Source organism: Nycticebus coucang, chromosome 3, assembly GCF_027406575.1.
Source record: "Nycticebus coucang isolate mNycCou1 chromosome 3, mNycCou1.pri, whole genome shotgun sequence".
Classification (NCBI taxonomy): Eukaryota; Metazoa; Chordata; class Mammalia; order Primates; family Lorisidae; genus Nycticebus; species Nycticebus coucang.
Genome location: NC_069782.1, coordinates 121,679,583 through 121,704,970, shown reverse-complemented (window position 1 = coordinate 121,704,970; position 25,388 = coordinate 121,679,583). Strand labels below are relative to the sequence as shown.

General features: G+C 38.0%; 1 protein-coding gene across 1 annotated transcript in view; it reads right to left on the bottom strand.

The window, feature by feature from the left end:
• Positions 1 to 25,388, bottom strand: part of MARCHF5 (membrane associated ring-CH-type finger 5) — a 72,864-nt gene that overhangs the window by 22,645 nt on the left and 24,831 nt on the right. The window contains exon 2 of the mRNA XM_053582726.1: positions 22,994 to 23,196. Coding sequence (XP_053438701.1) covers positions 22,994 to 23,196 — 203 coding nt within the window. The remainder of the gene's footprint in view (positions 1 to 22,993; positions 23,197 to 25,388) is intronic.

Genomic DNA, 25,388 nt, shown 5'->3' with positions numbered 1-25,388 from the left:
TATACTTTACAAGAGGATGCAGAAAAGGAACAAGTTGAATTCATGTTAGTAGTAGAAGGCCGCGTGGCTAGAAGGCAAACAACATAGACTATTTTTATGGAGTAACTGATAAGCTGCAATGTATCAATCAGAAATATAAAATCCCCATAAAACTTAAGGCTTGAAAACATTTCTTTTAAGTTTGGGGAAGATATATTTAATATTTACTTTACAGTACCTCTTTCAGCCTACAATATTCTTCCTTTAAAATGGTTTAGCCACCTCATTCATGAAATGTCTATTAAACTACAATGAGGTATCCTTTCTTACCTAACAGACTGGCTGAAATCTTAATTTGTCAACACTTTAGACATTCTATATCTCTACATGTCTATTTGTTCTACAGACAAAAGAATGAGGAAACAGGCATGCTCATCTAGTACAGGTGAATTGAAATTTAGCACATTTAACAATATCTTAGGCAATTTACTCTTTGGCTCAGCAATCTCTTCAGTTCATCTTTATACAAATATTGTAAGCCAATAGATGAAGAAAAAACTAAAATGCAATCTGTTTTTTACTAATGAAAGAATGGCTTTATTGGCAATGAATGTTAAATTATGAACCTCTGCTAAAATCATTAGGTGGTAGCAGACAGGAAACTATTGGACACACAGGCTGATTGATAAGTCTTATAAAAACACATTGGATACCTGATGTTGTGACATAAAGTACACAGAATCATCTATGAAATATACCTGTAAAAAAATACATGAGTTTACATGAAATGCAAGGGACATAGCAACATGTTAAATGTGGGGTATAAGCAATAACAAAATCCAGAAAATGAGAAATTTTATCAAGACAAAAAAAATGTCTACTGTAACTGTAATCAGAGTTCAGGTGAGAATGAAGAGAATGGGGGGAAAAGCAATATTTGAAGAGATAAAAGCTAAGGTTATTCAAGGATTACCACTTAGATAGAGAAATAAAGCATAAAACTTAAGAACTAGTATGGAGGAAAATACAGTATGAGGGAAAAACATCAATCCAAAAGATGGTAAGGAAAAGGGAAAAAGGACAAATAGAAAGCACTAAATTTGAAGGTAAAATATGAACTATATCAGTATCACAATAAATGTAAAAAAGAATCCAAAAGAATTAAAAATAAAAGGATAAGAAGTGATAAACAGGGCACATGCAACATCAAAAAAAGCTAGTATAAAATGGTAAAATAATGTAAGCTTATAGTGGATAAAGCTGGTAAATACTGACTGAGCTTAATGACCAAGATCAGTATCACCAGTGATGAGTCATGTAGATATTATATACTGTAGAGGACACCAAGAGCCAGATGACCTCTGAGCAAGATGATTTGCAGCTGGGTGGGCAGACCTGCGGCAATTCACCCGCAGTTGCTCCTTGTGGAGACTTAAGCCCCTGGTGATCCTTAGGCACGTAGTCATTGTCTAATACTCCCCTCACCTGTCTTGTGCTGTCTCAGTAAAAGGGCTACCCTGCAATCAAGGTTAGCCAGCCTCCTGCAAGCTTGTACTTCTAATCCTTATGGAGATCGAGACCAGGGCATAAGGGCTGCGACAATGTACCACTGATGAAAATGGCATCCTACCTCTGTGCTCTTTCTCACCAAAACTCATAACTCCAATAAATAATGAGAAAAACATCAACTAATTCCAACTGAGAGACTTTCTATAAAACACCTAACCAGTATTCCTCAAAACTGTCAAGGTCCTCAAAAGCAAGGAAAGTCACAGCCAAGGAGAATATAAGGAGACATGACTAAATGTAATGTAGTATCTTATTGGATGGTTACCTTGGATCACAATAGACTTCAGGTAAAAACTAACAAAATTTGAATAAAATAGGGACTTAGTTGTTAATGATGTATTGGTACTGGTCGATTATTTATAACAAATGTACCATATTACAATAATAAAAGATGTTTATAACAGAGGAAATTGGATGTGGGTTATATGAAAACTCTTTATACTATCTTTGTAATTTTTCTGTAAATCAAAAATTCTTCTAAAATAAAAAGTTGATTAAAAAAATTGCCAGAGGTGGTACATGCCACATGCCTGGAGTCTCAGCTATGTAGGAGGCTGAGGTAGGCACTGATTGAGCCCAGGAGTCTGAGGCCAGCCCAGGCACATAGCAAGAACCCTCCGTAAAATTAAAAAAAAAAAAAAATGCAACTTAAAAATAATAAATAAGGGCGGCTCCTGTGGCTCAGTGAGCAGGGCGCCGGCCCCATATACCGAGGGTGGCGGGTTCAAATCCAGCCCCGGCCAAACTGCAACAAAAAAATAGCTGGGTGTTGTGGCGGGCGCCTGTAGTCCCAGCTACTCGGGAGGCTGAGGCAAGAGAATCGCTTAAGCCCAGGAGTTGGAGGTTGCTGTGAGCTGTGTGATGCCATGGCACTCTATCGAGGGCCATAAAGTGAGACTCTGTCTCTCCAAAAAACAAAATTAAAAAAAAAAAAAAATAAAATAAAGTTGGTATAGCTATTATCATATCTTTATTTGTATACATGATTTTAAGACAAAAAGGCATTTATATGGATAAAACAGTCACTACTTAATGATTAAAGTTCAACTAACCAGGATATTTTATTTCTAAATGTGAAAAGATAAATGAGTGATGCCTTATAAGTCTTTATTCTCCCATGTAGTTCGGATATATTCCTTTTCCACAAATAAAATATTTCATAATCAAAGAAAACAAGAACATCTAAGTCAGCATTCTGCTGAACTTTGATCAATGCTAAGGCAGCAGATATAATAAGTTCTGTATATTGATAGTACGTTGGCAAAGGTATTAGGAAAGCAGGCACTCCAATACACTGTTGAGAGATTAAATAGGTATAATCTCTACAAAAGCCAATTTTACAATATCTGATATAAATACACGTACCATAGACTTAGCAATTCCATTTCTATTTATCTTACAGATATATTTGCACATTGCATAAAAGAATTCACACAAAGTTGTTTGTAAGAGCACTGTTTGTAATGGTTAAAAATTGGAAAGAACCTATATACCCATTAATAGGAGACTGGTTATATAAATAACCACATAACACTACAAAGCTGTTCAAAAAAAATCTCTTTATATTCTAACAGGAAATGGCTATCTATAATGTATTGGTAAGGAAAAAAATACAGAACAAGGTTTATAGAATGCTAGTCTAGAATATAAAACCTAATTGTGCTAGGGATTCTGTTTACCTCTCCACCGATCTATTCCTTATCTTTCTCCATCCTGCTTTGTGAACTGGGTGACAAACCAAACAAACTTCCAAGCAACCTTGCCCTCTAGCTTCTGACGTGCTCAAATGAGAGGAGAGGCTAGAAAATCAGAGGTAGTAAATGTATTAAGGAAGTTCTCCCTGGCCTTTTCCCTTACTGTAGGGAGTTTGCATTTGTATCAGACCACTTTATTCTGTTAAGCAGCCTTTCTCACTCTGCTACAGTTCTTTTTGAGAAAGAGGCTCACTATGTTGCCCTCAGTAGAGTGCCGTTGTGTCACAGCTCATAGCAACCTCAAACCCTTGGGCTCAGCCTCCCAAGCAGCTGGGACTACAGGCACTTGCCACAACGCCCCGCTATTTTTTCGTTGTAGTTGTCACTGTTGTTTAGCAGGCCCGGGTGGAGTTCAAACCTGGCAGCCTCAGTGTATGTGGCTGGTGCCCTAACCACTGAAGTACAGGCACTGAGCCACAGGCGCTGAGTCTCTGCTACAGTTCTTAATAGCTCCTTTCCCCTATATGTACTACCAGGCCTAGGAGTGGTACTGGTTTTCCACAGTTGCCAATATTCCCTATCCCTAATTTGTTCCTTTAACTCTACTCTGTAGATTGTGTATATGTGTAGGGAAAGAAGGAGGAAAGGAGGAGGAAAGAAGGAGGAAATAAGAGGGAAAGAGATAAAGACAGAGAAACGAAAAAGAAAATCACCCTGGAATGAAATATTAGAAATTCAAAACAATGGTTATAGCTAGGCACAGGGGCTCATGCCTGTAATCCTAACACTCTAGGAAGCTGAGATGGGTGGACTGCTTGCACTCCAAGAGTCTGAGACCAGCCTGAGCAAGAGCAAGAGGATATCTCTACTAAAAATGAAAAACTGAGGCAAGAGGATCGCTTAAGCCCCAGAGTTTGAGGTTGCTGTGTGCTATGATGCCATGGCACTCTACTCAAGGCAAGAAAGTGAGACTGTCTCAAAAAACAATAAAATAAAATAAAACAATGGTTATAATTTATAACCAAGGAAATAAAATTTATTTATTTTATTATCATGGCATAGCTACATTATCATGCCCATTCTTTATCATTACATTATACATGATTTTACTTGGCGCCAGGGCCGTTGGATGTGAAAGAAAGAATTTTCATTAACTACCCTACTGTATCCAGCACCTTTGAACTTTTGACCATGTGAATTTCCTCTGGGGGTGGGGGAGGGAGGGTGGAAACATGTAAAGTAAACTTAAACATTAGAAGAGTTGGGGGAAAAAAACTGCTTAGGAGATGATGACGTTGTATCATCTTCTTTCATGTATTTGCTCTCCTTTTCTATTATCAGCAGAGCAAGTATTAAGAGAAAGGAAAGAATAAACCATTTGATAATACAAGCACCTATCATTTTGCTTCTTTGCTATAATTCTCTTTTGATTCTAGTAGCACCAACTCACATAAAGCCTATTACTTACTCATCATATGTGTAATTTATTAACACTATTTCAAATTAGTTCAAATTCACATTAATCCTATTAGTTCTTAGAATACTTGAAACTACCTTTTATTTGTATATGGCCTGATAGCTGACTCACTGAGTAACACTAACAAATTCAGCAATTTAAAATTCTGGCTGCTTCATTTATGGACTTCCAGTAAATAAATCTGCTGAGACTGTTTCTTATCTGTAAAATGAGGAAATATTCACTACATACAGTTTTTGAGGGGTTTAAATAAAATATAAAAAGTGACCCACTTAGTATCTGGCATATAGCAGGGACTTATTAACAAATAATAGCTATTGATATCACTGTTAATATTATTAATAATATTGTAAAACAAAATAAAATAAAATTATAACTATTAATTTTATTTCCTAGATTATCTAGAGAGGTTTCTCCTAGGAATTGGTCTAATTATTAACTCCTGTGAGTATCTTTCCCTTCTAAGCTCTATATTCCATTTAAAATTTGATAACCACTTTTTCAGGATGGTTATTAGTAAACTTTTATATAATAAGTTTGAATTAATAATGTTTAGTTATGAGAACTGAACTATAAACTAAATAATAAAGAAATAAGAATAAAACCATAATAAAACTTTAACTTAGGCCAGGCATGGTGCTTTACATAATACCAATATTTTGGGAGGTCAAGGCAAGAGGATCACTTGAGACCAGGAGTTGAAGACTAGCCTGGCCAACACAGTGAAATCCTGTCTCTTAAAAAAAAAAATTAATGGGGCTGGGTACACTGGTTCATGCCTGCAGTCCTAGCACTCTGGGAGGCTGATGAAGGAAGATCCCTTGAGCTCAGGAGTTTGAGACCAACCACAGCAACAGCAAGACCCTAACTCTACTAAAAATTAGCCAGGTGTTATGGCACGCACCTATAGTCCCAGCTACTCAGGAGGCTGAGGCAGAAGGATCACTTGAACCCATAAGCATGAGGTTGATGTGAGCTAGGCTGAGGGAGGCCACAGTACCCTAGCCTGGGCAACAGAGTGAAACTCTGTCTCAGAGAAAAAAAAGCAAAAGCAAAAAAAAAAAAAAAAAAAAGCCAGGAGTGGTGGCACATGCCTGTAGCTATTGGGAAGATAAAATAGGAGGATTACTTGAGCCCAGGAGTCTTTAGCTGCCCCTGGACTCCCACCTAGGCAACAGAATTATACCTTGTCTCTGGGGGAAAAATTAACTTGAAGCAATCTAAGAATTTACTATCAATCTATTAAGATAGTAGAGCCACTTTGGCTCTCTATCAGCCTAAATAGATTTTATGACAAAAATTACTGTTAGAAACAAAGGACATTTTATCATGGTAAAAGGAACAATCTGTTGGGAAGACTTAATGATTATAAACATATATGCACCTAAAAGCCCTCAGAATAAATAAAGCAAAAAACAAACAAACAAACCCCCCCCCCAAATACACACATAAAACACCTCCCCCCCAAAAAAAAGACAACTGGAGAAATAAGCAATTCAACAATACCTGGGGACTTCTATACCTCACCTTCAATAACGGATAGGCAAAAGATACACAAGCAAATAGAATACCTGAAAATTTTAGAACCAACTGGACAGTGAACATAACATTTCACCCAAGAACAGCAGAATATACATACTTCTCAAATTATCCAAATAAACTGTATGCTAGGCTATAAAACAAATTTTAATATATGTAAGAAATCAGGCAAAGAATGTTCTCTGGTCACGACGACATGAAATAAGAAATCATCAACAGAAAGACATTTGAGAAATTCACAAATATATGAAAATTAAACACCATACTCCTAAATAATCAATGGGTCAAAGAAGAAGTCACAAGAGAAATTTAAAAAGTATTTTGAGGGTGGTGCCTGTGGCTCAGTGAGTAGGTGCCAGCCCCATATACTGAGGGTGGCGGGTTTGAACCTGGCCCTGGACAAACCACACAACAACAACAGAAAAAAAAAAAAAAGAAAAAGAAAAGTATTTTGAGATAAATAAAAATATATCAAAACTTATGGAATAAAAGCAATGCTTGGAAGAAAATTTATACCTGTAAATGACTACATTAAAAAAGAAGAAAAACTAAGAGGATGAGAAGACCAGCTACAGACTAAGAAAAAAAATATGCAAAAGACATATCTGATAATGGACTATTATCCAAAATACCCAGAAAGTCAAAAATAAGAAAATAAGCAGCTTGATTTTTAAAATGAGCAAGAGGCAGCTTCCATAGCTCAGGAGGGTGCCTGAGGTGCATGTAGGGTGCCGGCCATGTACACTGAGGCTGGCGGGTTTGAACCCAGCCCAGGACTGCTAAAACAACAATGACAACTGCAACAAAAAAATAGCTGGGCATTGTGGCGGGTGCCTGTAGTCCCAGCTACTTGGGAGGCTGAGGAAAAAGAATCACTTGAGCCCAAAAGTTTGAGGTTGCTGTGAGCTATGACGCCATAGCACTCTACCAAAGGCAACAAAGTGAGACTGTGTCTCAAAAAAAACAAAAAGAAAGAAAACAAATAAAAGAAAGAAGCCAATTTGAGGCTATATACTATGTGATTCCAACTATATGACATTCTAAAAAAGGAATGTCATGTAGTTGGAATCTTTTTTCTGTCTTTTTTCTGAGTAGTAGTGAAGGGTTGGGGGAAACATAGATGAAACAGGATTTTTAGGTCAGTGAAACTATTGTGTATGATAAATAATGGTAGACACATATCATTTTACATTTGTCAAAATTCATAGAATGTGTATCAAGAGAGGACCCTAATGTAAACTATGGACACTTTGGGTGGTAATGATGTATCAATGTAAGTTTACTAATTGTTAAGAAATGTATCACTCTGGTACAAGAAGTTGATAGTGGGGAAAGCTGGGCCTGTGTGTGGATAGTGTGGCTATGTGGAAACTGCACTGTGTATTCAATTTTGTTCTGAACCTAAAAATTCTCTAAAAAGTAATGTCTATTTAAAAATAATAAAAAGGGGGGGGAGGAGGGAGACATTTGGCAAGCTCTCATCTAAAGGGTACACCCTCCTAGGTGAAGGGCTCAACTATAACTTGGACTATATCTAACAAACCCAAACAATGTAACCTAATTATATGTACCCTTATATTAATTTAATCTGAAATTTAACAAAAAAAGTAAACAGATAACCTTCAGAAAGGGAGAAGATATTGGCAGGTTATGAATTAGACAAAGGACTAGTAACCAGAATACACAAAGGACTCAAATAAAAAAGAGAGTAAACAACCTCATTAATCAATGGGCAAGGGACATGAACAGAAACTTTTCCCAAGAAGACAGATGAATGGCTAAAAACATACATGAAAAAACATTCACCATCCCAAATTGGAGAACTCCAAATCAAAACCTCTTTGAGATATCACCTAATACCAGTGAGAATAGCCCAAATCACAAGGTCAGACTAGCCACATTTTAAGTGCTCAACACTCACAATGGGGCTAGTGGCTACCTTAACAACACAGACCATTAAGAAGAGATAATAAAATTACTTAGTAACCAAAAAAGAATAAAAAAACTAAAAAAAAAAAAAAAAAAAAAAACCAACAAAAATAACAAAAAGATCTGAAATTAATAAATAACCTAACCTCTACTTTAAGAAACTACAAAAAGAACAGCAAACTAAAATCAAGCAGATGGAAAGAAATAAGATAGAATGGAAACATAGAAAAAAATAAGTGAAACCAAAAGTTCACTGATTCATTCTTTGGGGAGGGAGAGTATCAACAAAATTGATGGGTGGGTGCAGTGGCTCACACCTGTAATCCTAGCACTCTGGGAGGCTGAGGCTGGTAGATTGCTTGAGCTCATGAGTTCAAGACCAGCCTAACCAAGAGTGAGATCCCATCTCTACTAAAAATAGAAAAACTGATGCAAGAGGGTCACTTGAGACCAAGAGTTAGAGGTTGCTGTGTGAGCTATGACGCCATAGCACTCTACCCAGAATGACAGCTTGAGACTGTCTCAAAAAAAAAAAAAATTGATAAATGTTTAACTACACTGATTAAGAAAAAAAAATAGAAGATTCCAATTACTAAAATCATGAATGAAAGAAAGGACATTACTAGCAATTTTACAGAAATAAAAACAATTGTAAAAAAAATACTATGAACAATAGTATGTCAACAAATTGGATAGATCAGTGGTTCTCAACCTGTGAGTCCCGACCTACAGGAACTGTATTAAAGGGTCGCAGCATTAGAAAGGTTGAGAACCATCGATATAGATGAAAGGGACAAATTTCTACAAAGACACCAACTCCCAAAACTAACTCAAGAAGCAACAAAATCTGAATAGATTTATATAACAAGTAATGAGATTGAATTAGTTACCCAAAAACTTTCCATAAAGAAAAGCCCAGGACCAAATGGCTTTACTTCCCCTAAACATCTAAAGAATTAACATTCTTTTTTTAAACTTTTTTCTTTTGAGATGGTGTCTCAACTCTGTCACCCTAGTAGAGTCCTGCATAGTTCACAGCAACCTCAAACTCTTGGGCTTAAGAGATCCTCTTGCCTCAGCCTCCTGAGGTAGAACTAGGTAGAACTTCAGGCACCCATCACAATGCCAGGCTAATTTTTCTACTTTTGGTAGAAACCAGGTCTTGCTTTTACTCAGGCTAGTCTCAAACTCCTGAGCTCAGGCAATTCACCTGCCTTGGTCTCCCAGAGTGAACATTATTTCTTCACAAATTTAAAAAAATATGAGTGATTGTTTCCCAATTTGTTCTATGAGCCAGTATTACTCTAGTATCAAAACCAAAGATATCACAAAAAACTACAGACCAATATCCGTGAGTATAGACACAAAAGTCTGATCTTTTTTAGATGTTGCCAGACACAAAAGTCCTCAATGTCCATTGAAAGTCTATAAAAGGGCTTGGTGCCCATAGCTCAGTGGTTAGGGCGCTGGCCACATACACCGGGGCTGGTGGATTTGAACCCAGTCTGGGCCTGCTAAATAACAACAACGACAAAAAACATCCAGGCGTTGTAGTGAGTGCCTGTAGTCCCAGCTACTTGGGAGGCTGAGGCAGAGAATCACTTAAGCCCAAGAGTTTGAGGTTGCTATGAGCTGTGATGCCACAGCACTCTACCCAGGACAACATAGTGGGATTCTTTCTCACAAAAAAAAAAAAAAAGAAAAAGAAAAAGAAAAAAGAAAATCTATGAAAGATTATACATGTACATCATGAGCAAGTGGAATTTATCCCAGGAATGCAAAGCTGGTCTAACATGAAAATCTATCACTGTAATATGCCACATTAAATAAGATAAAAGACAAAAACCACACGATCATCTCAATAGACACAGAAAAGGTATTTGACAAAATCTAACACTTTTTCATGATTAAAGTACTTAACAAATCAGGACTAGAGGGGACCAACCTCAATCTGATAAAGGCCATTTCTGAAAGACTCAGGTAGCATAAACTCATGTGCTTGGAGCCAGGAGTTCAAGACCTACCTGGGTGATATGGAGAACCCCATCTCAAAACAAACAAACAAACAAACAAAAAAAAAACTCATGCATTGCTCAATGATAGGAATCCATTCTGAGAAATGTATTACTAGGTGATTCGTAGTTTTGTAACCATCATAGAGTATACTTAACACAAACCTAGACAGCCCATTATTAATATATTAGGCTGTATGGTATAACTTACTAATCCTAGGCTACAAACCTACCTATAGAGAGTATACTGTACTAAAAATACTGTACACAGTTATAGACCCATGGTAAATATTTATACATCTAAACATAGGAAAGTTACAGTAAAAACATGGTATAAAAGATAAAAAGTGGTACACCTGTATAGGGCACGTGCCATCGACGTAGCTTACAGGACTATAAGTTGCTCTGGATAAGTCAGTGAGTAAATGTGAAGGCCCAGGATGTTACTGTACACTATTGCACACTTCATAAACACTGCACACTTAGGTTACACTAGATTTCTAAAAACTTTCTTTTTTAATGATAAACTTAACTTGCTACAATTTTTTTATGTCATGAACTTTTTTTTTTTTGTAGAGACACTCACTTTATCACCCTCGGTAGAGTGCCGTGGCATCACATGGCTCACAGCAACCTCCAACTCCTGGGCTTAGGCAATTCTCTTGCCTCAGCCTCCCGAGCAGCTGGGACTACAGGTGCCCACCACAACGCCTGGTTATTTTTTTTGTTGCAGTTTGGCTGGGGACAGGTTTGAACCTGCCACCCTCGGTATATGGGGCCAGTGCCCTACGCACTGAGTCAAAAGCTCTGCCCCTATGTCATGAACTTTTAAATTTAATGTTTAAAACCTTTTTGTAATAACATCTAGTTTCAGACATGAACATATTATACAGCTGTCCAAATTGTCCAAAAGCATTTTTTCTTTATATCCTTACTCTGTAAACTTTATTAAAAGTTTTTTCTACTTTTTAAACTTCTTATTTAAAAACTAAACACAAATATACACATTAGCCTAGACCTACATAAGGTCAGTATTATCAATATTAGTGTCTTCCATCTCCACATCTTATCCCACTGGAAGGCTTCAGGGTCATTAACACACATGGAGCTGTCATCTCCCATGGTAAAAATGCCTTCTTCTGGAATACCTCCTGAAGGACTTACCTGAGGCTGTTTTATAGTCAAAAATTATTTTAATATAAGTAGAAGTATACTCTAATGATTAAAATTATAGCAAAGATATAAACAAATAGGATCTTTTATTATCAAGTGTCTTGGACTGTACACAATTGTTTGTGCTATATTTTTATATGACTGGCAGCACAGGTCTGTTTATACCAGCAACACCACAAACGTGAATAATGTATTATACTATGATGTTATAACAGCTACAATATCATCCTAGACAATAGGAGATTTTCAGCTCTATTATAATCTTATGGGACTACCGTCTTACATGTAGTCCATCACTGACTAAAACATGTTTGAATGTACTCAGTGGTACAAAGACTGGGAATGTCTTCACCCTCAGATCAAGTCATGGACGTCTATGACTTCCATTTAACATTGTACTGGAGGTTACAGGCAGGGCAGTTAAGCAAGAAAATAAAATCATTCCAACTGGAAGATCATCTCTGTTCAAAGATGACATGATCTTGAATTAAATATATAGAAAATCGTAAGGAAGCCACAAAAAATTATCAGAATTATTAAACCTCAAGATCACAGGATATAAGATCAAGATACAAAAATCAATTGAATTCAATATATTCATGATAAATAATTTGAAAATAAAATTAAGAAAACAATTCCATTTATAAGAGCATCAAAATAACAAAATATTTAGGAATAAATTGAAAAATAGTAGTACGAGACCTGTATACTAAAAACTGTAAAACATCACTGAAAGAAATTAAAGAAAAGAAATCTAATGTCAATTAGTCCCTTCTACTCCTGGGAGTCAAAATCTCTACTTTGAGATACTTTCTTCTGAATGCTTCTGCCTAAACACAGTTACTATCAGGTCTTAAATTTTATGGACATGTTTTACTTTTTTTTTGGAGACAGTCTCTCAAGCTGTTGCCCTGGGTAGAGTGCTGTGATGTCACAGTTCACAGCAACCTCAAACTCTTGGGCGTGAGCAATTCTCTTGCCTCAGCCTCCCAAGTAGCTGGGTGCCTGCCACAATGCCTGGCTATTTGGTGTTTTTTTTGGTTGTAGTTGCCTTTGTTTGGCAGGTTGGATACGAACCCCCCGGCTCCAGTGTATGTGGCTGCAGCCCTAGCCACTGAGCTACAGGCATTGAGTGGACGTGTTTTACTTTTAATGGAAGACAAAATCGTTTCACATAGTATTCCCTTAATTGATTTTTTTTTTAAAAGTCTTACCCTGATGCTTAGGCTGGTATGCAGTGGCATTATCATAGCTCACTGAAAACTCCTGGGTTCAAACAATCCTCCTGCCTCAGCCTCCCAAGTAGCTGGGACTACAGGTGCATACCCAACTACTTTTTCCATTTTTTTTGTAGAGATGAGGGTATTACTAGTCTTGAACTCCTGACCTCAAGCAATCCTCCTATCTTGGTCTCCCAGAGTCCTAGGATTATAGCTGTGAGCCATCCAGGGGTGTCCAACCTGTGGCCTGTGGGTTGCATGCAGAGTAACCGAGGACTTATCTGTGGTGTCAGATAATTGCGAAAAGTATGCATGGACCTTTTATTTTGCTCTTCAGCTTTTATTAGTGTTTGTGTTTTTGACGGGTGGCCTAAGACAACTCTTATTTTTCCAATGTGTGGCAGAAAAAATAAAGGTTGGACACCCCTGAGGCGGTGATTCTTAAATTTAACATGCATAGAAATCATCTGATCGGGCGGCACCTGTGGCTCAGTTGGTAAGGCGCCAGCCCCATATACAGAGGGTGGAGGGTTCAAACCCAGCCCCGGCCGAACTGCAACCAAAAAATAGCCGGGCGTTGTGGCGGGTGCCTGTAGTCCCAGCTACTCAGGAGGCTGAGGCAAGAGAATCGCTTAAGCCCAGGAGTTGGAGGTTGCTGTGAGCTGTGTGAGGTCACGGCACTCTACTGAGGGCCATAAAGTGAGACTCCATCTCTACAAAAAAAAAAAAATAAATAAATAATAAGAAATCATTTGATCTTGTTACTATGTAAAAGGGAAGATTTTAATTCAATGAAAGGTGGGTGAGGGGTGACTGGTGGTGTTCTGCATTCCTAACAGCTCCCAGGTGATGCCAATGTTGCTGGTCCTCAAATCAGACTTTGAGTAGCAAGGTTTTTAACTGGGTGCATATACCTACAGCAGGCCTAACCACTAGAAACAAAAAAGCAAAAGCAAACCCATAACTGAACACAATAAGTTTGCTATTAATAAAGAACATACACTTTTTTTTTTTAAGACAGAGTCTTACTCAGTCACCCCAGGGTTGAGTCCCATGACATTATAGCTCACAGCAACCTCAAATTCTTGGGCTCAAGTGATCCTCTTGCCTCAGCTGCCCAAGTAGCTGGAACTATAGGCACCTGCCACAATGCCCAGCTAGTTTTTTTTATTTTTTGTAGAGATGGGGTCTTGCTCTTGCTCAGGCTGGTTTCAAACTTCTGAACGTAGGCGATCCACCTGCCTCGGCCTTCCAGAGTAGGATTACAGGTATGAGTCACCCCACTCTGAAGAACATACACTTTAACACCACCTCTTCATAAAAGAAAAGATCTCTCCATACCAGAAAAGATGCAGAATTGGCAAACTAGCCAAATTGAGGCTAAATCCACATGGAAACTTAACAAATGAAAACAAAAACACAAACCCTACTGCATAGAGGTCACCCCAGAGAATATTAACCATCATCTTTTCCTCTCTGTATCTTGTGTCTTTTACATTTATTTCTCCTAGCCAATGTTTATCAAGTATCACATGGGGATCAGTGGTGGTCTCTGGCAATCTATTAACTGGTCTATAGAGGTTGAGGAAAAAGTGACAAAAGTTTTCATCATAAACATTTCACAAATTTGATAAGATTATTATTTTTTTTTTAGCTAGAACACTTTTTTTTAATGCTTGAGTATAAATTTATTTTTTTTAATATGTCACATAACTTGCTTTGTTCCAACTTTTCTCTTGTTCTCTTACATTGTTTTTCTTTGGTTCTATTTTCTTTTTTTTTTCATTAAGTCATATATACATAGATCATGAATATATTTATGCCTTTGTGGGATTCAATGTGTTAATTATTCGTACAAATTGGAGTGCTTACATCCTACTAATTAACATAGCTTTCACCTCATTTACTTAATCACAGTGTTAAGAAATTTGTGTTCAATACTTGATAGATTTGACTTGTACCCTTGCAATATGGTTCACAGGTGAGGTCCCACCATTAACTTTCCCTCTAGTGAACCACCCCCTCCCTTCCCATCTCCCTCCCCTTCCCTCCTTCATCCTGGGCTATAGTTGTGATTTATCTCTCATATGAAAGTGTGAATGATTGCAAATTGGTTTTATAGTAGTACTGAGTACATTGGATATATTTTTTTCCATTCCTGAGATACTTCACTAAGAATATTTTGCAGTTCTATCCATGTAAACATAAAAGAGATAAAGTCTCCATCTTTTTTTAATGCTGTATAGTATTCCATGGTATACATATACCATAATTTATTGATCCATTCATGGGTCAATGGACACTTGGGCTTCTTCCAAGACTTGGGAATTATGAATTGAGCTGCAATGAACAATCTGGTGCATATATCTCTGTTGCCATTTGATTTTTGATCTTTTGGATATATACCTAGTAGAGGAGTTGTAGGATCAAACGGCAGGTCTACATTTAGATCCCTGAGTGTTCTCCAAACTTCTTTCCAAAAGGAACGTACTAGCTTGCATTCCCATCAGCAGTGCAGAAGTGTTCCCTTTTCTCCACATTCAGACCAACATCTGCAGTTTTGGGATTTTGTGATGTGGGCTACTCTTACTGGAGTTAGATAATATCTCAAAGTGGTTTTGATTTGCATTTCTCTGATGATTAAAGATGTTGAGCATTTTTTCATGTGTCTGTAGACTGGGTGCCTGTCTTCTTCAGAGAAGCTTCTGATCATGTCTCTTGCCCACAATGAAATGGGATCACTTGTTCTTTTCTTATTAATAAGTTTGAGTTCTCTGTGGATTCTGGTTATTAGACCTTTGTAATATAACCTGCAAAAACATCTCCCATTCTGAGGGTTGTCTACTTCCTTTACTCACTGTGTTCTTGGCAGTGCAGAAGCCTTTTAGTTTGATCAGATCCCAGTAATGTATTTTTGATGTTGCTTCAATTGCCCGGGGAGTCCTCCTCATAAAGTATTCTCCCAGACCAATTTTTTCAAGTGTTTCCCCTGCACTCCAAGAATTTTTATAGTTTCATGTCTTAAGTTTAAGTCCTTTTAGCCAGTGAGAGTCAATTTTTGTTAGAGGAGAAAGGTGTGGGTCCAGTTTCAGTCTTCTACAAGTCGCCAGCCAATTCACCCAGCACCATTTGTTAAATAGGGAATCTTTCCCCTAATTTATATTTTTGATAGGCTTATCAAAGATCAAATGATGATAAGTGTCTGGGTTCATCTCTTGGTTTTAAATTATGTTCCATATATCTACCTCTCTATTTTTGTGCCAGTACCATGCTGGCAAAAATAGAGAGGTAGATGTGTCTATCACTATCACTGTATAGTATAATCTGAAGTCTGGTAGTGTGATACCTCCTGATTTGTTTTTATTTCTGAGCAATGTTTTGGCTATTTGAGGTTTTTTTCTGCTTCCATATAAAACGAAGTACTACTTTTTCCACATCTTTAAAGTATGACAGAGGTACTTTAATAGGGATTGCATTAAATCTGTAGATTGCTTTGGGAAGTATAGACATTTTTTTTAATTATTTATTTATTTATAGTTTATTTATTTTTTATTTATTTTTGTGGTTTTTGGCCAGGGCTGGGTTTGAACCCGCCACCTACGGTATATGGGACTGGCACCCTACTCCTTGAGCCACAGGCGCCGCCCAGGGAAGTATAGACATTTTAACAATGTTGATTCTTCCCAGCCAGGAGGATGGTATATTTTTTCCATTTATTAACATCTTTAGCTATTTCTTTTTTCAGAGTTTCATAGTTCTCTTTATAGAGATCTGTCACATCCTTTGTTAGATACACTCCCAGATAGTTCATCTTCTTTGGTACTATTGTAAAGGGAATAGGGTCTGTGATTGTTTTTTCACTGTGGTTCGTGTATATAAAGGCTACAGATTTGTGAGTATTGATTTTGTATCCTGAGACACTGCTGTATTTGTTGATCACTTCTAGGAGTTTTGTACTTGAGTCCCTGGGGTTTTCCAGATATACAATCACATCATCTGTGAAGAGTGACAGTTTGATCTGCTCTGATCCTATCTGGATACCCTTGATTGCCTTCTCATGCCTGATTATGATGGCTAAGACTTCCATTACAATGTTAAAAGGCAGTGGAGACAATGGCAACCTTGCCTGGTTCCTGGTCTGAAGGGAAATGATTTCAATTTAACTCTATTCAGTATGACATAGGCTGTGGGTTTGCTGTAGATGGCCTTTATCAGTTTAAGAAATGTTCCTTCTATACCTATTTTCTTAAGTGTTCTGATCAAGAAAGGATGCCGGATATTATCAAAAGCTTTTTCTGCATAAATTGAATCATATGGTCTTTATTTTTTAGTTTGTTTATGTGATGTATTATATTTATAGATTTCCATATATTGAACCATTCTTGGGACCCTGGGATGAAACCCACCCAGTCATGATATATAATTTGTTTGATGTGTTGTTGGATTCTGTTTGCTAGGATCTTATTAAATATTTTTGCATTAATATTCATTAGAGATAGTGGTCTACGATTTTCTTTTCTTGTTGGGTCTTTTCTTCTTCTATGTTTTGGAAAAGGTTAAGTAATCTAGTTCCTCTTTAAAGGTTTGGTAGAATTCTGATGTGAAGCCATCTGGTCCCCGGCTTTTCTTTTTGGGGGAGATTTTTTATAATTGATGCTATTTCAGAACTTGATATAGGCTCGTTCAACATTTCCACTTCTTTCTGGCTAAGTCTAGGAAGGTAAGATTACGATTTTAATATAAACTCTATTTTAGGTTCTTAGTTGCTATAACATTCCAAGGCTCATCCAAGCTCTACAAGGATAGTCACGAGAAGATGGTTTCAGCTCACATACTTTCACATCAAGAGTTATTTACCTCGGCTAAATACATATTTTGTTACTATCATATTGTGTTAAATTCCAAATTGAGAAACTGAATCAATGGCTCAAAAGTGTTCAATGAAGATTTAAAAGCGAAAAATACATTTAACTCAGAATGCAATAAATAATTACGGTATGATCTTATAGTAAGATCATCTGATCTTAGAATGAGCTGTGACTAGTGAATTAGTAGTAGTCTGTACTAAGAGATTAACTTCTTGTTAGAAACAAGAAGCCACTGAAGCCATTTTCACCACAGTAAATCAATTAAAGACTTCATTATAAGTTGTCATTAAAAGATCAAAACTGAAGTCAAAGGTACTTCAACTTCTTTAACAAAATAGGTATAACTACCATCGACTACAAAATTAAACAAATATGGTCAGACAGAAAGCATTCTACAGGCAAAATTATATCAGATAACACTACTGGACATTATGTATTTTGTTTTATAGCTGCACGAAATCACTAGTACATGGAGCATGAATCAACTCTCAGCATATACATGTGTAATATATAAATCAAGAAATATAGGCAACCTTTAATTTTGATTATTAATGGAAACATACTATGGAGAGAGGATTCTCTTTTAAGCAAAATTATTTTTGAACCTTGACTTGAAAATGTGTACTAGGGGGCGCAACCCATGGCTCAAGGAGTAGGGCACCGGTCCCATATTATACCGTGGGTGTTGGTTCAAGCCTGGCCCCCGCCAGAACTTGAAAACAAACAATCGAACAAACAAAAAAATTTTGGGCGGCATCTGTGGCTCAGTCGGTAAGGTGCTGGCCCCATATACTGAGGGTGGCGGGTTCAAACCCGGCCCCAGCCAAATTGCAACCAAAAAATAGCCGGGCGTTGTGGCGGGCGCCTGTAGTCCCAGCTACTCGGGAGGCTGAGGCAAGAGAATCGCTTAAGCCCAGGAGTTGGAGGTTGCTGTGAGCTGTGTGAGGCCACGGCACTCTATCGAGGGCCATAAAGTGAGACTCTCTCTCTACAAAAAAAAAAAAGAAAATGTGTACTAGGGCTCGGCATCTGTAGCTCAAGCACCGAGGGCTCCAGCCACATACACCAGAGCTGGCGGGTTCAATTTCAGCCCAGGCCCACCAAACAACAACAGCTACTAACAAACAAACAAACAGCCGGGAGTTATGGTGGGTGCCTGTGGACCCAGCTACTTGGGAGGCTAAGGCAAGAGAATCGCTTAAGCTCAAGAGTTGGAGGTTGCTGTGAGCTGTGACACCAAGGCACTCTACCCAGGGCGACAGCTTGGGTAGGAAAAAAAAAAAAAGTGTACTAGAATCAGTACGGCCACACCACTAGCTATGTATGCAGAAAGGAAAAGTCTGCCACAATGCCTGGATGATTTTTCTATTTTTAGTAGAGACAAGGTTTCACCTTTGTCCAGGTCGGTCTGGAACTCCTGACCTCAAGCCAATCCTCCCATCTTGGCCTCTAAGAGTGCAAGAAATACAGGCAGGAACCACCATTCCTGGCCGATACATTCTTAATTCTTGAGTCCGTGTTAAATACTGCATGGAAAATTGTGAATATAATTCAAAGTGCAGCCGTTGGGCCAGTATCTTCAGTATGTTGTGTCAAAAATAAAAGCAAAAAATAAAGATTAACCTTCTCTCTCTTGTGAAGAGGAAAGATGCCAACAAAAACTACTCAAATAGGGCGGTGTCTGTGGCTCAAGGAGTAGGGCGCCAGCACCATATACTGGAGGAGGCAAGTTCAAACCCGGCCCCGGCCAAAAACTGCAAAAACTACTCAAATAAAGGATGTAAATTTTTTTCATGACACTGATAACATGATTTTCTACAACAATTAGGCATTTCTTTCCTTGTTATAAAAAGAAATAGATGTCTTAATAGATATACTTAAAACCATAATTACTTCATTGAACCTGAAAACCTATCTCCCAGAAAGGAACTCAACCAAAAAGACAGATCTATACAATACCATCTCCAAAACTAAAATATTCAGTTTTCCTGTTGAGTACCATATACTCGTCAATTTGTATGTAGTTTTTCACTAATAATTCTTGTGATAATCCTGGCTTCTATCCATTTGAATATCTGAAGCAGAGGTCCTGAAACTTTTATTTTTTATTTTTTTTGTAGAGACGGAGTTTCACTTTATGGCCCCCGGTAGAGTGCCGTGGCGTCACACGGCTCACAGCAACCTCCAACTCCTGGGCTCAAGCGATTCTCTTGCCTCAGCCTCCCGAGTAGCTGGTCCTGAAACTTTTTAAACAGGGGGCCAGTTCACTGTCCCTCAGACAGTGGAGGGCCGGATATAGTTTAAAAAACAAACAAACGAACGAACAAAAAAACTATGGGCTTGGTACCTGTGGCTCAAGCAGCTAAGGCGCCAGCCACATACACCTGAGCTGGTGGGTTCAAATCCAGTCCGGGCCACCAAACAACAATGACGGCTGCAACCAAAAAATAGCTAGGCATTGTGGCGGGCACCTGTAGTCCCAGCTACTTGGGAGGTAGAAGCAGGAGAATCGCTTGAGCCTAGGAGTTGGAGGTTGCTGTGAGCTATGATGCTACAGCACTCTACCTAAGGCGACAGCTTGAGGCTCTGTCTCAAAAAACAAACAAACAAACAAATAAAACTATGAACAAATTCCTATGCACACTGCACATACCTTATTTTGAAGCAAAACACACACACACACACACACACACACACACACACACACACACACACACAACGGGAACAAATACAATCATACTGCCTCATGTGGCCCATGGGGCATAGTTTGAGGACCCCTGACTGAAGCATCTAAGAGAATCACCACATACTGGCTACTCTTACTAACAATCTATAATTGAAAGATGGAATTATGTATTTCAAGAGTAGGAAAAGTGGGTGATGCCTGTAGCTCAAGGATTAGGGCGCCGGCCCCATATTCCAGAGGTGGTGTGTTCTAAACTTTGCCCCGGCCAAAAACTGGAAAAAAAAAAAAAAAAAAGAAAGAGTAGGAAAAGAAACCAGTTAAATTAGAAACCTTAACTGTGGGGCGGCTCCTGTGGCTCAAGGAGTAGGGCGCCGGTCCCATATGCCGGAGGTGGTGGGTTCAAACCCAGCCCCGGCCAAAAAAAGAAAAAAAAGAAACCTTAACTGTGACTTTAATGAGCCACATACCAGTGTGGTGTAGCACTGGAGCAATGACTGCTTTTCCTGAGGTTACTTAAAAGTACTGCTTCGATCTCATTATAAAAACATTTTGGATTATTCCATGTTTATCTAAAATCAGTGGTGTGCATGAAGACCTACCCTGTGGTCCACAACTAACACTATTTTCCTTTCATAGGAAGCAATCATTTCTTCCTAGGCATCATGATAGAGAAAAACAGAAAACCATCGCTTTGTCTTTATTAATCATCTTACATTGGAAAAACACTTATCTGAATTTATGTTGCCCCATAAATTTTAACCCCATTTTAAAAAACATGGGTCTGATTTCAGTATCCATAGCACCTATAAAAAACAATATATCTAATAGTAGTTCCAATTTATTTCCTATTTTCCCCAGAATCCTACTCTACCCAAAGTCATTCTTTCCTCTTAACTTCACAGAATCCAAACTGCCCTCCTCTTCATTATAGCCATGTGTAATATTAAAAATATTTAACAACTGGCATGGCATAAACGCCAAAGAGAATACTAGTTCAGGGCAGTGCCTGTGGCTAACTGGGTAGGGCACTGGCCCCATATACCTAGGGTGGTGGGTTTGAACCCAGCCCCGGCCAAACTGCAACAAAAAAAATGGCCAGGCTTTGGATTTTTGGAAATCTGATACTCTATTCGATTATTATAAATATTTGATCTTAAATCACTTGACAGTGTTTGTTTGAATTGTGCTTTGTTTCTTTCTTTGATGGGTTTAAGAGAAATTATCCAAAGGGTGAAAGAGCAGTTTGCCACTTAACACACAAAAAATAGAAAATTTTGCTCTCTTCTAATCCAAATCCTAATATACCTGCAGCATGTTTGATATTACCAATTCTGATGACATCTTCATGGACACAGTTATTACCAAGCCCTTGTTATGGCACAGTCTTTAGTCTCTTCCATGTATCTTCCTCATGATTTTTTCCTCTTAATGTAGTTTGACTATGCCTTACTTTTGTAAATATTTTGGCTTATGTTGTTTCGAAGGGGGGTATCTTGGAAAGACACCAAATCATGGGCTCACTTTTTTTTTAACTTCAGCTGTGCTAAACAGTTTATTACCTCTGTATAAAAATTCTTCAGGGAGTGTCACCCCAAATGCAATACTGTGGGTTGGTTTCTTTCCTTTTTAAAGAAATACGTGTACAAAACGGGAAGTGTGCGGTGCATCTTACAAGGGTATATGTGAAACTTAGTAAATGTGGAAGGTCTATGAAACCAGGGTATGGTGCCCCATGATCACATTAATGTACGCAGCTATGATTTAATAAAAAAAAACCCTGGAAGTGTGTGTGTGTGAGCATGTGTACCCATTTGATAGGTGAAATGCATATGATTGTGAAGGAAGGAGAGTTACATTGCTCCATTACGTTCATGGTGTAAAGTTTTGAGCTGGAATTTATTATAAGAATGTAAAATTTTAAATTATTAATAAATATTTTGGCTATTGAAAAAAAAAATAGCTGGGCGTTGTGATGAATGCCTGTAGTCCTAGCTACCCGGGAGGCTGAGGCAAGAGAATTGCCTAAGCCCAGGAGTTTGAGGTTGCTGTGAGCTGTGACACTACGGCACCCTACCAAGGGTGATAAATGAGACTCTCTTAAAAAAAAAAAAAAAGAATACTAGTTCAAAAATGTATGGATGACTATGAACCCAATATGAAGTCTACGGCCATACCACCCTGAACGCGCCCGATCTCTTCTGATCTCGGAAGCTAAGCAGGGTTGGGCCTGGTTAGTACTTGGATGGGAGACCGATATGAATGTGGTGAAAGATATAATAGAACAAGCTCACTAAGCAGTCTGCTATATACTTTGCCCCACTCTCAATAGCCTTTGGTTATTCCTTGCCTGGTAATTCCCAGAAAGGAAATAGCAGTTCTCACAAAAGACAACCACATAAATTGGATTCCAAGGACAAGTTTAACTCTGTATCTTATTAAATCTTTAATTTTCCTTCTATTCTTCAGCAGAATTAAGGAGGAGTGTTAGAATACACTACTACTTTGTTTCTCCTACATCAACTGTCTCCAGAGAATTAGGTTTCTTAAGTCAGGTTTTCATTATAGTTTTGTTATTTGATTATATCTACACAGTTAGGTATGTAAGTTCTTCCTCCTCTCAAACAAATGGAAAATTAATACACAATTGGATAAATTTGGGGATGTATTAAGGATATTATAAGTTGTTAACAAAACAAGTATGTCTCTGACATTTATTAAGGAAACAGAAAGGGAATAATGAAATTCACAAAAAAGCAAAGAGATGGGTTGTTTAAAATAAACCTGAGATTATAGATTTATGTGTAATAAGATCAAATATATCTATGCTGTTTTTAAAGATATTCTTACCCAACTTTGGAAAAACTATTAAGTATTCAGCATTGCACTGAGGACATGCCACTCTGGCTGTACTGTTGCCTCTTTGTTTTTCATCCACCCAGCGTTGTAGACAAGCTTGGTGAACCCATTTTGTAGATCCTCTGCACCTGCATGGTCTCACCCATTCAGCTGTTCTATCATCTTCATCAGTGGCAAAACACACCCAGCAACTTCTGTAAATGAAAAAAGAAAATGATAAGATTTATCTTTAGGACCCCAGCCTCCTCCACATTGCAGCTCTCACTACATGGTACAAGCCTACTATGTTACATTATGGAACTTCCATCCTACATTAAAAAACTAAGGAAACAAAACAACTAATATGCTCCAAATAGAGGAGTTTCTTTTACTATTTTTCCTTATCTTTCACTATAGAATCTTGTATCTTCTGAATTTTATTTTTATGCAATTTCCCCCTACTTTCTAGTATTTCTTCACCTTCTATAATGAAACTATAGTGCAAAAAGAGACAACTCTCAAACAGCTTTTCGTTTTAAGACCTAATAATTCTGGGCGGCACCTGTGGCTCAGTGAGCAGGGCGCTGGCCCCATAAGCCGAGGGTGGCGGGTTCAAACCCAGCCCCGGCCAAAACTGCAACAAAAAAAAAAATAGCCAGGCGTTGTGGCGGGCGCCTGTAGTCCCAGCTACTCAGGAGGCTGAGGCAAGAGAATCGTCTGAGCCCAGGAGTTGGAGGTTTTTGTGGCGGGCGCCTGTAGTCCCAGCTACTCAGGAGGCTGAGGCAAGAGAATCGTCTGAGCCCAGGAGTTGGAGGTTGCTGTGAGCTGTGTGATGCCACGGCACTCTACCGAGGGCAATAAAATGAAACTCTGTCTCTACAAAAAAAAAAAAAAAAAGACCTAATAATTCTTTCAAGAGTAATAAGCACAGGAATATGTGAAACTCAGTGTTCTCTGCATTTCAACAACATCAATCTCTTGAACTTGGAAAATAGTATATTACACAAGTGATTTCACATATTAACTCAATTTTCAACTAAGAAAAAGCCCTACCCATTTCTTACTGGTAAAGTATGATTGTAAGATAACAGAATATTAAATTTAAAATAAAGCTGAAAGGAGATGAAGATACTAGGATAACTTGTTTTTTTTTTTTTGGCTGGGGCTGGGTTTGAACCTGCCACCTCCAGCATATGGGGCCGGTGCCCCATCCACCTGACCATAGGTGCCGCCCGGATAACTTGTTATAGGATAATGATACGACAAATTTGGGTCTTCATGTTCCCGTAAGAGTATGACTGGGTTTCCTTTTTGGAATTAAATTATATTTATTAGCTGAGCCCAGTGGCTCATGCCTATAATCCTACCACTCTAGGAGGCTACATAGGGAGGGTCCTTTGAGCTCAGGAGTTAGAGATCAGAAAGAAAGAACGAGACTAAAAATAGAAAAATGGATGGCGCCTAAAGTCCCAGCTACTCAGGAGGTTGAAGCAGAGGACTGATTGGGTCCAGGAGTCAGAAGTTGCTATGAGCTAGGCTGATACCATTGCACTCTAGCCTGGGCAATAGAGTGAGACTATTTCAAGAATTATTATATTTGAAATCTAGAAGTTTCAAGTTTGGGATGTTTATATTAATAAAAATAAAATGCTACTGATATGATTAATTTTAAAATGTTTTCCTATTTTGATTTTTTTGGGGGGTCTGAATAATAGTGTGGTGGCACTCATTTTGCTTTTAAGGGTACTTATGAAGTCTAATTTTTTCTTAGGGAATATCAGTTGACAGTCCTTATTTTTCTCCCAATTAACACAAGTTTTGATACCAATTTCTATTAAGGCAATACAGTTTGATTCAATAAGACTATTCTTCTTCCCCTCCCCCCATTAAACTTTATACACATGAAAAATGCTAATTAAAGCTTGTTACTTACTGTGCACTTTTCACTTAATTGGATAAGGGGCCTCTGTCAGAACTACTAGCCTAATGATGTTCACTGGGAAAGACTACATAGTCACAGCACCACAGGTGGGTATGGTCTGCAGTCCTTGTGGAACTACATGAATTTCAATCGTGTTCCAATTAAAACTTTTGCTTTTTTTTTTTTCGATTTGCATTTCTCTAATTACCAATTAAAGCTTTTCAATTAAAAAGAAAAAAATTGAGCAGAATCCATGGCAACATGTCAAAAATTGTGATTTATTCAGCTTTAAATTCAGTCGGGTTTCACAGGATCAAGGTAGAATTAGGAGCATTTGTTTAGCTTTCTGATCCTCTGACTCACTTTAGCTAAGCTGTCTGGGCCCACATTTTGTCTTATGGTTATCCAAAACTGCCCTGTTCGTTGTTTTGTTTTGAAGTGTATTTTTTTTGAGACAGAGTCTCATTATGTTACCCTTGGTAGAGT